Raw genomic sequence first — 13,321 nt, forward strand, 5'->3', positions numbered from 1 at the left:
CAAACTTCTAGGATCTTCTCTTTGTGTCCTAGGTTCTAAAGTTTCACACTAATGTGCTTTGTTGCGAGTCTATCTTCATCTATTGTGCTGAGCATTTTTGGTCTGGAAACACACCCTCCAGTTGGGGGCAAGTTTCTTGAATTACTCTGCAGATGACCTCCTTGGATATTGGGCCTCCTACACTAGTCCTCACAGCGATCCTGCTTTACACACTCCTGAGGGAAAAAAAAGTCCAGGCTTTTGCCAAGGTGGAGAAAGACAGCTGGCGATCTGAAAAGGGCTTTCACCCAATCCTCCTAACTGACCCCTCCTACTCACCCTCATTTCCATAGGTTAGCTGATACCCCCAGCTCTCATCTGTCAGAGATTCTGCCATGTGAATCAAGTTGCTTCTCAGCTTTCCCAACTGTTGGCCTAGGAGTCATTGTCCTTGGGTCTGCTAAATCCTTGCCATTCATCACTTTGTAGTTTCTAAAAGTTTGCTAGTGTTGTCTGCTTCCCATTCTCCCAATCCCTGTGGGATTACTTTTTTTTAAAAAAACCTTTTACTAGTTTTAGTGAGGGCTGAGGAGACATCGAAAATAGATGCATGAATACAACCCACTCTCTACCTAGAATTCCCACATAGCTGTCTTTCTAGGATAATATTAGATTCTTGGCTACAGTTTCTCTCACAAAGTTGAAAGAACTTTTTAGATTTAAGCCTCTTCTTTCTCTTAATGAGAAAATGAATTGAGGCCCCATCAGAAAACTGAAGAAATGCACACCAAGATCTTTTAGAGAAGTCTTTTGTTGGTGTGACCAGATGCAAACAGCTTTAGAGATCACAGGTTTCTCTCTAGAGTGGCACTGTCCAAAAGAACCTTGTGATGATGGAAATTGTTCTTCTGCACTGTCCAGTACAGTGGCCAGCAGCCACACGTAGCTATCCACACACTGAAATGTGGCTAGAGCAATTGAAGAACTAAAATTTTCATTTCATTTACTTTTAACTAACTTAACTAGCGATTAAATACCCACATGGCTACCATAATGAACACCACAGCTCTTGAGAGATGTTTCTCCACTTGAGTATTAATGTTAAACATTCAGTGTCCCCTAACCCCTTTCAAGTTACCCAAGAGAGTAAGCTTTTCTTTCCAGGATTCAATATAACACACTTGAAACAAATTACCAGCCCCCTGCACAGAAAATTCTCAAAACACAACTCCCAAATGTTCCCAAAGCGCTCACTCTCTAGTCTCAGGGCCTCCCTATCAAAATCAATTAGTCTCCTCTCCCCGGAGATCCAAGTAAGCCAAGCTGTCCCTTAGACACGGGTTTCTTTTTCCCATATTATTGTCTTTTCACTCTAAAACACTCGTGACTACAATCGAGGCTAAGGTGGAGGAAAAAGTTATTCCCAAGTCCTTCCCGAACTAGGAGGTATTACACTCAAGGATGGTAAGGCTCTTCCAAAGTAGTAATGGTCCTTTTACTTCCAACACTGGTCCTAAGAACCATCAACGTATAAAGTGCCCTACTTTATCTCACTGAACCCTCACAAGCCTCTACCGTAGGTACTACCATTTTATAGACGAAAAGACTGACACTTGGCGGAGCTAGCTAAGTTGCCGGGGATCTCATGGAAATCAGCGAGCTGGGACTCAAACTGTATAAATGCAAAGCCTGTGCTCTAAGTCCCTGCACACCGTGGGTGCTCGAGAAACGTTTGCTGAACGTAAAGTTTAAGGACGAGCCGGCGTTGGCCGGGGCTCACTGCCCGAGAGCGCGGAGAAATGCAGCAAAGACTCGTAAAGGTGAACTTCTGCAACTCCAGGGTCAGGGAGAGCCCCGCCGGGCGCCAGCAGCCGAAGCCCAGGCCGGAGCCCCTGACTTCTCCAGTCCGGGATCAGTGCGCGCCGCGCGGGCCGGGCCGGACCAAGAGCCGCGAGGGGTCGGCCGGAGACGGCCCCGGGTCCAAGCCCTCCACAACCACTGCCCCCCAGTACCCCTAAGCCAGCGGCAAGAGCGGTCTGGCTCGACGGCCGCCGTCCACACCCAGTCACTGGCCGCGTTGGCCCCGCAGCCGCCCGCCTCACCTGCGTGTCCGCCGCCATCCTGCCGGCGCTGACTCCGGAACCGCTTCCGGAGCGCTTCCGGGTCATAGCGCGGGCCCACGCGGCAGGGCGAGGCCAGGAGCCCGCTGGGCCCGGGCCTGGCGCCCCCGGGCGGGACGGCGGCCGCAACAGCCCGGGCTAGGAGGCGGGCAGCGGGATGGAGTGCCTGAACCGGCGCCAGGGACAGTGGAGGCCAACCCCCAGGGCCTGCTCTTCAACCCCGGGGCCCGTCTCAGCCTGGCCTCGTGGGAGACAAAGGTCTTTGAAGATTTATAAGGTACCACCCCGTAGTCTTCGACCCGCTTGAGCCCACATGGCCTGTGCCAAGCGAAGGCCACATTCTTTAAGGAAACGAGATTCCTAAATGGCAGAACTGACCTAGGTAAAAGGGACACAGCGAACTAGCATCTTCTCCTGAGCTTGTAACCAGTGGCAGACAATGTAGTTAGAAAACAAAGGGGAACTCTGGCTACCAGGGAAGAATTGTGGAGCGGAGAGGGGGCTGCACAGGACAAAATGTTCCAGATTGGGACGTAGGCAAGGCCATAGGGTGGGAGCCTGAGGTCAGTAAAGGACCTCATGGTCCAAGGGACATGGTCTTAATTTTCAGTGTGCAGACGGGTCAATTCTACAGACTACGGTCTCAAGAAAGGGGTCTGTGCAGCTTAGCTGTTGGCCCTCTTAGCAATGGCCTTCAAACTGTAGTAAACCTAGTTACAAAAAATACTTTTCCATCAGGACCCAGTACAGATTTCTAACAACCTTGCAGCAATCACGTTTTATCTTGGTCACCACCTACTCAAAATATCTGAGGGACCCAGGCTAGTGGCCAGATAGCCATGGAAATAAGAATTCTGGTAGAATAGAAACTCCGTTAGGGGCACCAGCTGGCAGTCCGTGGCGCATGCACTCTCAATTTCTGAGTCGTGAGTTCAAGCCCAGAGTTGGGTAGAGATTACTTTAAAGAAAAAAAAGAAAGAAAGAAAAAGAAAAAAAAAACAGCTAAAGCTGGGTGTTATTAGGGGGACATGGGTGACTCAGTTAAGCGTCAGCCTTCAGCTCAGGTCATGATCCCAGCTGCTGGGAAAGCAGCACCTCAATTACAAGAACACTGGAAAGGAGAAAAAAAAAAAAAAGGACACTGAAATGTCAACTTCAAATAAAGCTCTACTGTTCCACCATGGCTCTAGTTTCTAGTACAAAGCACTATGAACCTCAAAATGCACAAAATGAAGAGTCCAGAGACACTCAAGAGAAGTAAGCCTTTATTTCCTTGTTTCACAAATAAACTTGGCTGAATTTGTTGCTTTTTGCTGATTAGTCGAAGAGACCAAATCCCATATCCTCATCCGACTCCTCCGACTCTTCCTTTGCTTCAACCTTGGCTGGGGCTGCAGCAGCAGCAGGTGCAGCAGTGGTGGCAGCGGCCACAGGGGCAGCAGCCACAAATGCAGATGGATCAGCCAAGAAGGCCTTGACCTGAAGCAAGAGGGAAAGTTCATGATCAAAATGGTCATTCACAACCTCTGCTACCTACAACCCCTCAGCTCTAGTTCAATGGCCAACAACTTCTCAGCCACTGAAGCCTTCCCTGGAGCCTTTCTTGGAGATGATCAGGCAAGACAGCTTGGGTATGGCCTGGTAAGCTTAGACCCAGCTCTTACAATCAACTAACCCCTCTTCTGGTTTCTTGTCATTTCTAAAAAGTCAAGGACACACCTCCCCTGTCCCCCAACTTAAGGAAACTCTTAAACATATATCTACTTTGTACAATATGATCATTAAACTCAACTAAGCATGCTACCATCTATTTATCCCATCACAGCCACTGTGGTCCTAATGGGATTTTTACCTTTTCAGCAAGTGGGAAGGTGTAATCAGTCTCCACAGACAAAGCCAGGACCCGCTTGTATCCATTGATGATAGAATGGGGCACTGATGCAACAGTTGGGTAACCTATCTGCAGACAGACGCTGGCAACATTGCGGACACCCTGAGGGGAGGAAAAAAATTCCATGTCAAGTGAGCTAGGTAACTTACAGTCAAGACCGTGAAGTCCAAGCGAAGTTCAGCAACAGACAAGACTGACTTGCTATGTCTCACAGAGGGCGCTTACCTCACACCAAATGCTTCCGGCAGGGTAATTCAGACACAGTAATTTATAAACGCTTTTTGCCCCTATTCCCAACATGATTATTTCCCAACACGATTATTTCCTATACCATAATGATGGCACTTACTTCAAAAGTCACAATTTTGTGAAGATGTAAACTAAGCTAACCATTCAGTTCTGTGAGAACAACAAAAAAGGTTAAGCTAATTCCAGATGTAAATTTCATCCACTACTGAGATTTCCAAATAATTAAAACTATATATATTGAACACAATTTTTCATTTGTCCAAGAAAACAAAAAAGGAATTATATCTTCTATCTCCTTATTCATCAATTAAAAGATATTTTAACGGCAAAAACTAAGCCAGCTAGTCTCAGAAAAAGTCAATTCTCCCCAAACAGGGTACCTGGCAACATTTACTTATACACGGTCCTCATTTTTCTCATTTCTCCTCAGACTCAGGACACACTACTCAAAATCTCAGGTTTTACTGCAGGTCCTAGAGTAACAATTGCCCTATTTGCCCAGTGCTGTTAGAAGGCTTTATACTGATTAATTCATTAAATCCCTCAACAACCTTGTATTATTACTGCTGTTTTACAGACGAGGAAACCGAAGTAAACAGATTAAATCATTGTCCTTGGTTATGTGGCTAATTTCAGATGTGTAGCCAGGATGCAGTTTGAAACTGGCCAGGCTCTCTACCATTAATCAAGGGCCTGAAATGGACAGCTTTTACCTCCAGGAAGCGAGAATGCAGAGTTTCCTCTGTGATGTCAAGCACTTCAGGGTTGTAGATGCTGCCATTGTCAAACACCTGCTGGATGATCAGCCCAAAGGAGAAGGGGGAGATGTTCAGCATGTTCAGCAGTGTGGCTTCGCTGGCTCCCACTTTGTCTCCGGTCTTAATCAGCTGCACATCACTCTGAAAGAACAAGGTAACGGTTGGCAGTCAACACCAGAACAGCCTGCAAGCCCACAGAAACCAAGTCCCCACCACTTGCCTGGCTAGCACTGGCAAGCCAAGTCCACTCACCAGGATTTCAATGGTTCCTCTGGAGATTTTAGTGGTGATGCCTAAAGCCTGGAAGAAGGAGGTCTTCTCGGGCCCCAGACCAGTGTTCTGGGCTGGCACAGTGACCTCACATGGGGCTATGGCACCAGCACGGGCAGCAGCTGGCACCTACACGGAAACAACAGTGAGAAGTCTTCTCTCCACAAACACAAGTTGAAAATGCTTTTAAGGAGCCAAAATTAGTGATAAGAACTCGTTAGCCATTAGCCGTCCTGATTCTCTCCTTACCTTATTGGCCAGCAGCATGTCCCTGATCTCAGTGAGGTCCTCCTTGGTGAACACAAAGCCCACATTCCCCCGGATATGAGGTAACAGTCTGCAAAGAGAAGTTGCCAGGAGACAGTCACCTTTCAGCACCATTCTTCTCCAGGAAAGGGGAGAAGGGCTCTGAGAAGGGAGGACAAAGATACCCAAAAGAATTAACTGACTTTTCCAGAGCTGGGTTGTTCTCCAGATGCCCTCGGATGGCCTTGCGCATCATGGTGTTCTTGCCCATCAGCACGACAGCCTTTCCACGGAGGGACATGCGGATCTGCTGCATCTGCTTTGAACCCACATTGTCTGCTCCCACAATGAAGCATTTTGGATAATCATCCAAAAGTTGCTACAAAAACAAGCCAGAAACAATGGTTAACAGGAGAAAAGAGAGAAAATATCAAAAGAAATCAAATCCCATAATCACTGGCTTCCATCTCACTCCCTTTCTTCTAGGCTTTTGAAGTGATTCAGAAATTGGGACAATTCCTCCCACTGGGAGCCACCTGAGTTGCAAAATTGACAGACTGTATCAAAGATTTGTACCCTTGGGTGCCTGGGTGGCTCAGTGGGTTGAGCCTCTGCCTTTAGCTCAGGTCATGGTCCCAGGGTCCTGGGATCAAGCCCCACATCAGGCGCTCTGCTTGGTGGGGAGCCTGCTTCCCTCTCTCTCTCTGCCTGCCTCTGCCTACTTGTGACCTCTCTCTGTCAAATAAATTAAAATCTTTAAAAAGACAAAAAAAAAAAGATTTGTACCCTGAGTATGAATGGTGAAAATTAGGTATCTCCGTTCAACCTCTTTTTTTCATTGTAACATTTTTAATTTTTCCCAATTATAAGACATGTTTCTGGTTCATTAAAGAGCTGCATCAACAGAAAAAATGACTATTCCAAACAAGGTTACAGCATTTTAAGCACGAGGTAAAACAAATACAATAAAACATTACTTGCAGAATCTAAACTGTGGATATGACTGGACAATCCTTTTAAGTTCTCTGTGTATCTGAAAACGTTCCTGATCAACAGGGGAGAACGGACGAAGCGCCACAAGGCACAGGGTCTCCTTTCCGCACAGGGAAGACCCCCGCCACCCCGCCACGGAGACCATCCAAGAGCGCACATTCACAGGGTATTTGGTATCTTGAGGGGACCTAAATATGCAACAAGTTGCCACTTCGTAGTGAGTCACTCATGGGCCTTCCCAAAATGGAGACAGAAGAGCAGAAGGATGATGAGTGCTCTCTGGAAACCAGACAGACCAGAGTATGAATGGTGTCATCTCAGGAGCCATTTAAACTGCCTGAACCCATTTACCTGCAACAAGGATTGGGGGGGCGGGGGGGGGCAGATCTCCGCTGACTGTGAAAACTAAACGAGATTTGCCTGAAACGGTCGTTCAGCAGCTGGCACCCAGGACGTGCTCAACACATGACAGGGCAGGATTCCTATCAGTGCCCAGGCCCCAAGCAGCATAATGGGCGATGGCGACCCATCCCCGCACTTACGATAATCTTAAGGAAGTAGTTGGACTTCCAGGTCGCCCTGTCTTCCCTGGGCATCACGGCGGTGCGTCAGGGATTGCCACGCAGGGTTTAAAGACGATGTCACTGCGCAGAGGAAAGGAACTCAGACACCCCCCTACACCCGTCACCACGGCCCCATCGGGCTCCAAGGCCGAGGCCTATGCAGGCAGGCCACGCGAGGACGCCCCCCAGCCCGACTTAGGGCTGCCGCCGTCGCCGCCACTCTGGGAGCCCAGGCCACCGCCGAGGCCCCAGGCCGGACAGGGTCAGACCCGCCCCCTCCCAAGAACCCGCAAAGAAACCCCCTCAACCCATCTCTCCCGCCGCCGGGTCCCCGTGCGGCCGCAGCAGCCACACGAACCTCTCACGAGGACGCCTGGAGAGAGGAAGGCCGCGCGCCGGCGCACACCTTTTATATGTGAATGAAACAGCCAATCAGAAGATGAGGACAGTGTCCCCACTTATTGGCTGGCGCCGACTCCTATCTAGTGACGCTAAATTGGTGTAGACAGCCATTGGGTAATATTGCTGCCACTCCAGCCAAAGGGAAGCCGTCTTTAAATAACGCCGTTAAAGAAGGCGCCGCTGCATGTTGGAGTAGCTGTCTCCAAGCTGCTTCCCTCTGCTGGCCTGGAGCGGCTCGCGTTCAGGGGCTAGAGCTTGGGCGCTGAGCATTCAAGTTTTCTCCTGCCACTTTGTCTAATCGCAAACAGAAGAGTACGATGTGGAGCTGAGGCATAATTGCACACGCGTTAGAAACAGCATGGTCTCTTGTCTACTCTATAGTTTGTTCTTCCCCCTACCAAGGCAGAGGAACCCTCTAACACCTAAGTCAGATCATTATCTCATCTGCTCAGAATTCCTCAAAAGTTTCGAATTTGGGGCGCCTGGGTGGCTCAGTGGGTTAAAGCCTCTGCCTTCGGCTCAGGTCATGATCCCAGAGTCCTGGGATCGAGCCCCACATCGGGCTCTCTGCTCGGCAGAGAGCCTGCTTCCTCCTCTCTCTCTGCCTGCCTCTCTGCCTACTTGTGATCTCTGTCTGTCAAATAAATAAATAAATCTTTAAAAAAAAAAAAAGTTTCGAATTTGCTCAGGGAAAAAGCTTAAAACTTAAACTGCCTACGAGACCCTACAGGATCTGCTCTAGACCTCCACCCCTATAATCTTATTCTTTTCCTACTGACGCTCCCTTCCAGCCAGACGATGCTCTTTGGTGTTTTTCCAAAACACACTCCCACTTGAGGGGTCCTGCGATAAATAGCTAGTCCCTCTCCCGGAAGACTCCTTACTGATATCCATGGAATTAACTTCGAGTCTTGGTTCAAATATCATGTGCTCAAGGAGCCCTACCCGATCGCCTTATTTAAATTTACCCAAAAATTCACTACTACTTCCCCTTTATTCTATTTTTTCTTTTTTTATCTTTTAGCACTTCCACCTTCTAACACACTATATAACTTACTATGTTGTTGGTTGTCTGTCTCTCCCTGCAAGAAAGCAAGCTCCACAAAGCAGAGACCTTTGTCTTGAGCCTGGCACATAGCAGGCACTTAATAAGTATTTGTTGACTGAATGAATGCAAGGTTTGCAGTAAGAAGACCTGGATCCAAAAAAAAAAGACCTGGATCCATATCCTTCTTCTACCACTTGCTAACTGTTATCTTAGGAAGTGATTTCACCTTGCTGATCCTGTTTCCTTTTCCTTAACTATAAAATAGCGAAATGAAGTATGCACATTCTAGAGTTGCTATGAGGATTAAATGAGATACGTGTCTTTTTTTTTTTTTTAAGATTTTATTTATTTATTTGACAGAGATCACAAGTAGGCAGAGAGACAGGCAGGGGGTGGGGGGAAGCAGGCTCCCCACTGAGCAGAGAGCTAATGCAGAGCTCGATCCCAGGACCCTGGAATCATGACCCAAGCTGATCACAAAGGCCTTAACCCACTGAGCCACCCAGGCACCCCCACGTGTTAAGTCTTAACACAGTCCCTGAAATGTAGGAGGATTTCTAGTTTTTTATTATGCATTCATTCTACACTTATTTGAACACTTGTGTTAGATCAATAATTTTTTCTTTCTGGTAATAACTGAGGTAGACCCTAGGGCAGAAGGGGTGTTTCTATCTTCACCCTTTCAAGTTAGAAGTTTCTGTATTTTTGTTTCAAAGCCGCCTAGTGCCTCTGATGACCAGCTGTTTAGAGAACTGTTGGAGTCAGTTACTGCTAAGATCTTTTTAATGACAGTGTATTACTGCGTGCTCAGCATTGTGCTAAGTACTTTCCCTGAGGAGGTACAGTATTAGCATTTCCGTTTATCAATGAGAAAATTCACAGGTTAAACAGCTTGCTCAAGCCCTAATAATCAATGGTTTGGGAACTGAAATCTAGAAGCAGGTACAAAGCCCCTGAGTCTCACGATGCTATACAGCTCCTTCTAAACCTTGAGGCTGTCTCTCCCCAGATGCACTTTTCCAAGTATATACACACTCAATGGTACCTTTCCGAGGACATCCTGGCTCTGATGTTATAAATACCATCTCTAATTGTAGTACATCAATATAATGGAATATCATGAAGCCATTAGAAAATGATGCAGATGTATATTTATTGACACGGGAAAATACAAAGTACAGCTGAGTGAAAAAGCAAACTACAGTGAAATGTGCCATATCCATTTCTATAAATAAAATAAATTCGACATGGTCAGGAAGGATAAACCGTCATCACCTTTGGGTGAGGGTCGAAGGTAATTTCCATTTGAGCTCACTGTGAAATGGCCAAGATTCCAACTAGAATTCAACATGCTGCTTTTGGAAAACCATTCCAGAGAACAGGGAAATTGTGAAGCATCTCAAAGGGGAACAGTGCTATCCAGGAGGGCCCCCCACTGGAGTTCTGGCTCAGGCAAGAAGGAAGCATGCAAATATGGACATGACCACTAGGAGGGCAGTAGAGAGCCATCCTCCACTCTAAGTTTACCAACTTCCACTGGGCAGGTTCCACACCTAAGGTGTGGTGCCAACACATTGAGGGGGTGGTGTCTGGTCAAAGCAGGAACACAGGCAGAGGCAAGCCCTGGGTTCACATCCTGCCTTTGAGCTCACTAAGAGGACTGTGTTGTGCATGTCCGTTCTCTTCTCCAAACCTCCTTCCAGTTCTGTAAGTGTGAGGCCACCCACAGGCCCACATGAGAATGCCCTCCCTCAGCGAAGTGACACCCAAGCACGAGGGCAGGGCATGACCCATAACACGGGGCCCAACACTGCTCCCCCTGCTTCTCCTCACCAACTGCTGAGGGAAGAGCAAAGCTCAGGCAGGGATCCCATCCCCAGGGGGCTTTCTGCCTCAATTAAGGGAACATCACTGAGTTACCTTCAATATGGTCCCCATGAGTCTGGAAAAGGTTTGGTCTCTCTTCTGGTACTAAGTTGTTACCTCAGACTGCCAAGAAAAGGAACTAGGCATGGGTGAAAATAATGGCAAACTTTATTGGCATAAATCACAGGAACTGACATGGGGAAAAGCCAGGTTAGAAGTTTACAGAGAAAAAAATAAAATAAAATCATCAAATAACCATTGACCCAGAGGGTAGACCCCAGAAACCCCGTCCCCCTAGGGGAGGGGCCTGGGGCAGGTTCCTGTAAACAGAGCAATAAGGCCTATGGGTGGAAGTGGAGACATCAGACCTTTGGAGGGGCCTGGCTGACCTCCTCAGACCAGGGCTGCTCCCAGTCCTGCCTCAAAGGGGGGGACCCTCTTCTGAGACCCCTGCACGCTCAGCCTCTACTGTGAGGCTAATGGAGTGGTCTGGATCTTCCTCACTTTAGACCCCACGGGGGCCCCTTTCTGCTGACCCAGAACCCCAGGCTTGCCTGCTCCAGTTTCATCTGTGAGGGCCAGAACTCTGGGGGTGTCCCACTACTTTAGCAGGATCCTATCCCACTGCCCCGAATCCTATCAGGCCCCCCCTTGCAACCACCTGGGCCCTTTTCCCTAAACCTCCAGTCTTCAGGGAGGGCAGGAAATTTGGGGAAATTATGGCGCCAGTGGAATCAACAAGACCAGATACCAGCTTTCCTAAGGAGGCAGAAGAGCCACAGAGAAGCGGTGAGGAGGCCAAGATGTTTGCTGGGTTCTCTTTGTTGCCAAAAAGTTCACAGGGGAGCAAATGCTCCTGATGGCTTACTTAGACAGGAATCAGCACCCCCAAAGTATACTTTCCCCTTCTCTTCCCTCAGGAACAGGACGGATGAGGTTCAGAATTCTAGGCCCCCAAGGGCAAGACACCCTGAAGCCAGTTTCAGTTAAGAGCTTGCTGGCCCAGGTAGAATCCAGGAAGGGGTTTTAAAATACAGCAGTTTATAAAACAGTCCTGGTGAGCTGTGAAGTTAAGGAAGGGGAGTCACAGAGCTGCTCCCAGTTCACCTGCTTGTGCTAAGAAAAAATAAAATACAAATTGCTTTCCCACCCCAAGCCCTCAGTACAAGGCAAACCCCACACCACAGCCCTCGACGCCAACAGGACCAGTGGCCATGGATGAGGAGAGTACAAAAGGGGACATCTTTAAAATCTCTTCAAAATCATGTTCTATAGAGAAGTAAAAGCAACTCAGACGATATGAATTCAAACCTCAGTGTAGAAATCTATCAAAGTCGGTACAGTGTCCAGGCACAGGAGGAAACTCCCCACCTCACGCCGTCCCAGAGGCGGAGTAAGTGACTATAAAACATTATTGCTGGAGAGGCCTTTCTCAGTAGAACCAGAGCCGTTATGGGGGGAGGGGGGAGGGGCCTAGGCCTGGGGACACTGGAAGGGCAGGAGGAACACAAGAAACCTTCCGTGGCCCCTCGAATATTTCCACCCTTGGACAGATGGATTTATGCTGGCATTGTCTGAAGAGAGCCGGAATCCCCCAATACTCTCAGGACAAGGATAATGAGGTCGGGATGGAGGGAGAAGGATAAAAAAAGACCCCATCTGACCCTGCCTGCCCTTTCCCCTTGCTCCACTGCCAAAGTATGAGTAAGAGACGGCTCCAGTGTGGGGCGCTGGCCAGGCCAGGTGGGGTCGTGGGGACACACACGGTGCAGGGCGGGGCCCTCCAGCCTCCCCCTCTCGGGGAGCATGAAGAGCTGACGGCCTGGGGAGGGCTGCAGGAGGCGGAAGGCCGTGGCTCTGGCAGGGGGAAAGAAGAGCAGGCCCTCTCGCCATCCTGCACCAGCCGAGGACGCGCGTTCCAGTTTCAGTCGGCTTTGCCCGGTGACCTCTGGGCAAGGCCTCTGGGTCACAGTAGCAGTTGGGGAGGCTGGGCCGGGGCAGAGGAGCCAAGAAAGGCGCCTAGCAGAAGAGCTTGAGGAAGCAGTTCTGACAGTAAGGCTTGTCGTTCTGCTCCTTGAAGGTGCCCTTGTTGAGCTGCTTGAGGCAGAAGGCACAGACGAAGTGCTCAGGGTGGAACTTCTTAGCCATGGCGGTGATGCAGCGGCCTGTGATGGGCTTCTGGCAGCCGGAGCAGAGTGAGCCTCGCCGCTCGTGGTAGTGCACCTCACAGTAGGGCTGCCCGTCGTGCTCAAAGAAGCTGCCGTTGACGAAGGGCGTGAAACACTCCTGCCAGGCAGAAGAGGGGGCAGGGCGGAGGGTCGGGGGCTCAGGCTGGGGCTTGGGGCTGGGATAGCCGCCACTGGGATGGGCAGCACACAGTCACGCTCATGATTCCCGCTGGCTACGCACTTCCTATGTGCCCAGTGCTACACTAAACACTTACTACTTTCTCCCAACAGGGGCAACTGAGGCTTAGAAGTTCAGTGACTTGCCTGAGGTCACGCAGTTATTAAGCTGCACAGCCTGGATTCAAACAGAGGTCTGACTCCTGAGCAGGTGGCTGGAACATGTGCCCAGAAACCAGCCTGCATACTTGGGTATAAAAGGCACTGAGAAGCCCTGCAGTGAGCAGTTTCCCAAACGTATGTGGTCTGAGAGCCTTGTTGGATCCCTAACTTCTATGGACTCCCATTACCACCAGAATAGTTTGGAGACCACTGCCTGTTTCCACTGAAGCTGGTATGAGATTACTTCATTTCATTCTCACACGCCCTTCTGCTGAATATGACCAGTCCCAGGGCCATCGCACAGGGCAAGGCTGGAGGACACTGTCTCCCTTCCTCTTGGTTTCTCCCAACCTCACTGTGAGCCCTGGCCCAAGACCCTCTGAACTTGAAGAATTGCACCCCTACCTGCTCACCCCTTTAATAACCCCT

At 49.1% G+C, this 13,321-nt stretch overlaps 3 protein-coding genes across 6 annotated transcripts in view; all 3 read right to left on the minus strand.

Annotated features, from left to right (window-relative positions):
• The window catches only part of GCN1 (GCN1 activator of EIF2AK4), a 60,504-nt gene extending 58,376 nt beyond the window's left edge, over positions 1-2,128 (minus strand). Inside the window, exon 1 of the mRNA XM_004753348.3 lies at positions 2,082-2,128. Coding sequence (XP_004753405.1) covers positions 2,082-2,099 — 18 coding nt within the window. The 5' untranslated portion in view covers positions 2,100-2,128. The remainder of the gene's footprint in view (positions 1-2,081) is intronic.
• A 1,219-nt stretch (positions 2,129-3,347) lies between these two features.
• Positions 3,348-7,541, minus strand: RPLP0 (ribosomal protein lateral stalk subunit P0). Its single transcript, XM_045073641.1, has 8 exons — positions 7,428-7,541; positions 7,049-7,150; positions 5,717-5,892; positions 5,517-5,604; positions 5,250-5,396; positions 4,953-5,138; positions 3,952-4,092; positions 3,348-3,578 (listed from the first exon to the last, which is right to left on the minus strand). The coding sequence occupies exons 2-8, from the start codon at positions 7,100-7,102 to the stop codon at positions 3,417-3,419; spliced, it is 954 nt and encodes a 317-aa protein (XP_044929576.1). The 5' UTR covers positions 7,103-7,150; positions 7,428-7,541; the 3' UTR covers positions 3,348-3,416.
• Positions 7,542-11,914: 4,373 nt separating this feature from the next.
• The window catches only part of PXN (paxillin), a 46,008-nt gene continuing 44,601 nt past the window's right edge, over positions 11,915-13,321 (minus strand). For all 4 annotated transcript variants that reach the window (XM_045073683.1, XM_045073684.1, XM_045073685.1 and 1 more), the window contains one exon: positions 11,915-12,671. In XM_045073683.1, coding sequence (XP_044929618.1) covers positions 12,405-12,671 — 267 coding nt within the window. In that variant the 3' untranslated portion in view covers positions 11,915-12,404. The remainder of the gene's footprint in view (positions 12,672-13,321) is intronic.

The sequence above is a fragment of the Mustela putorius genome, unplaced genomic scaffold (genome assembly GCF_011764305.1).
Source record: "Mustela putorius furo isolate JIRA1106 unplaced genomic scaffold, ASM1176430v1.1 tig00537248_pilon_pilon_pilon, whole genome shotgun sequence".
NCBI lineage: Eukaryota > Metazoa > Chordata > Mammalia > Carnivora > Mustelidae > Mustela > Mustela putorius.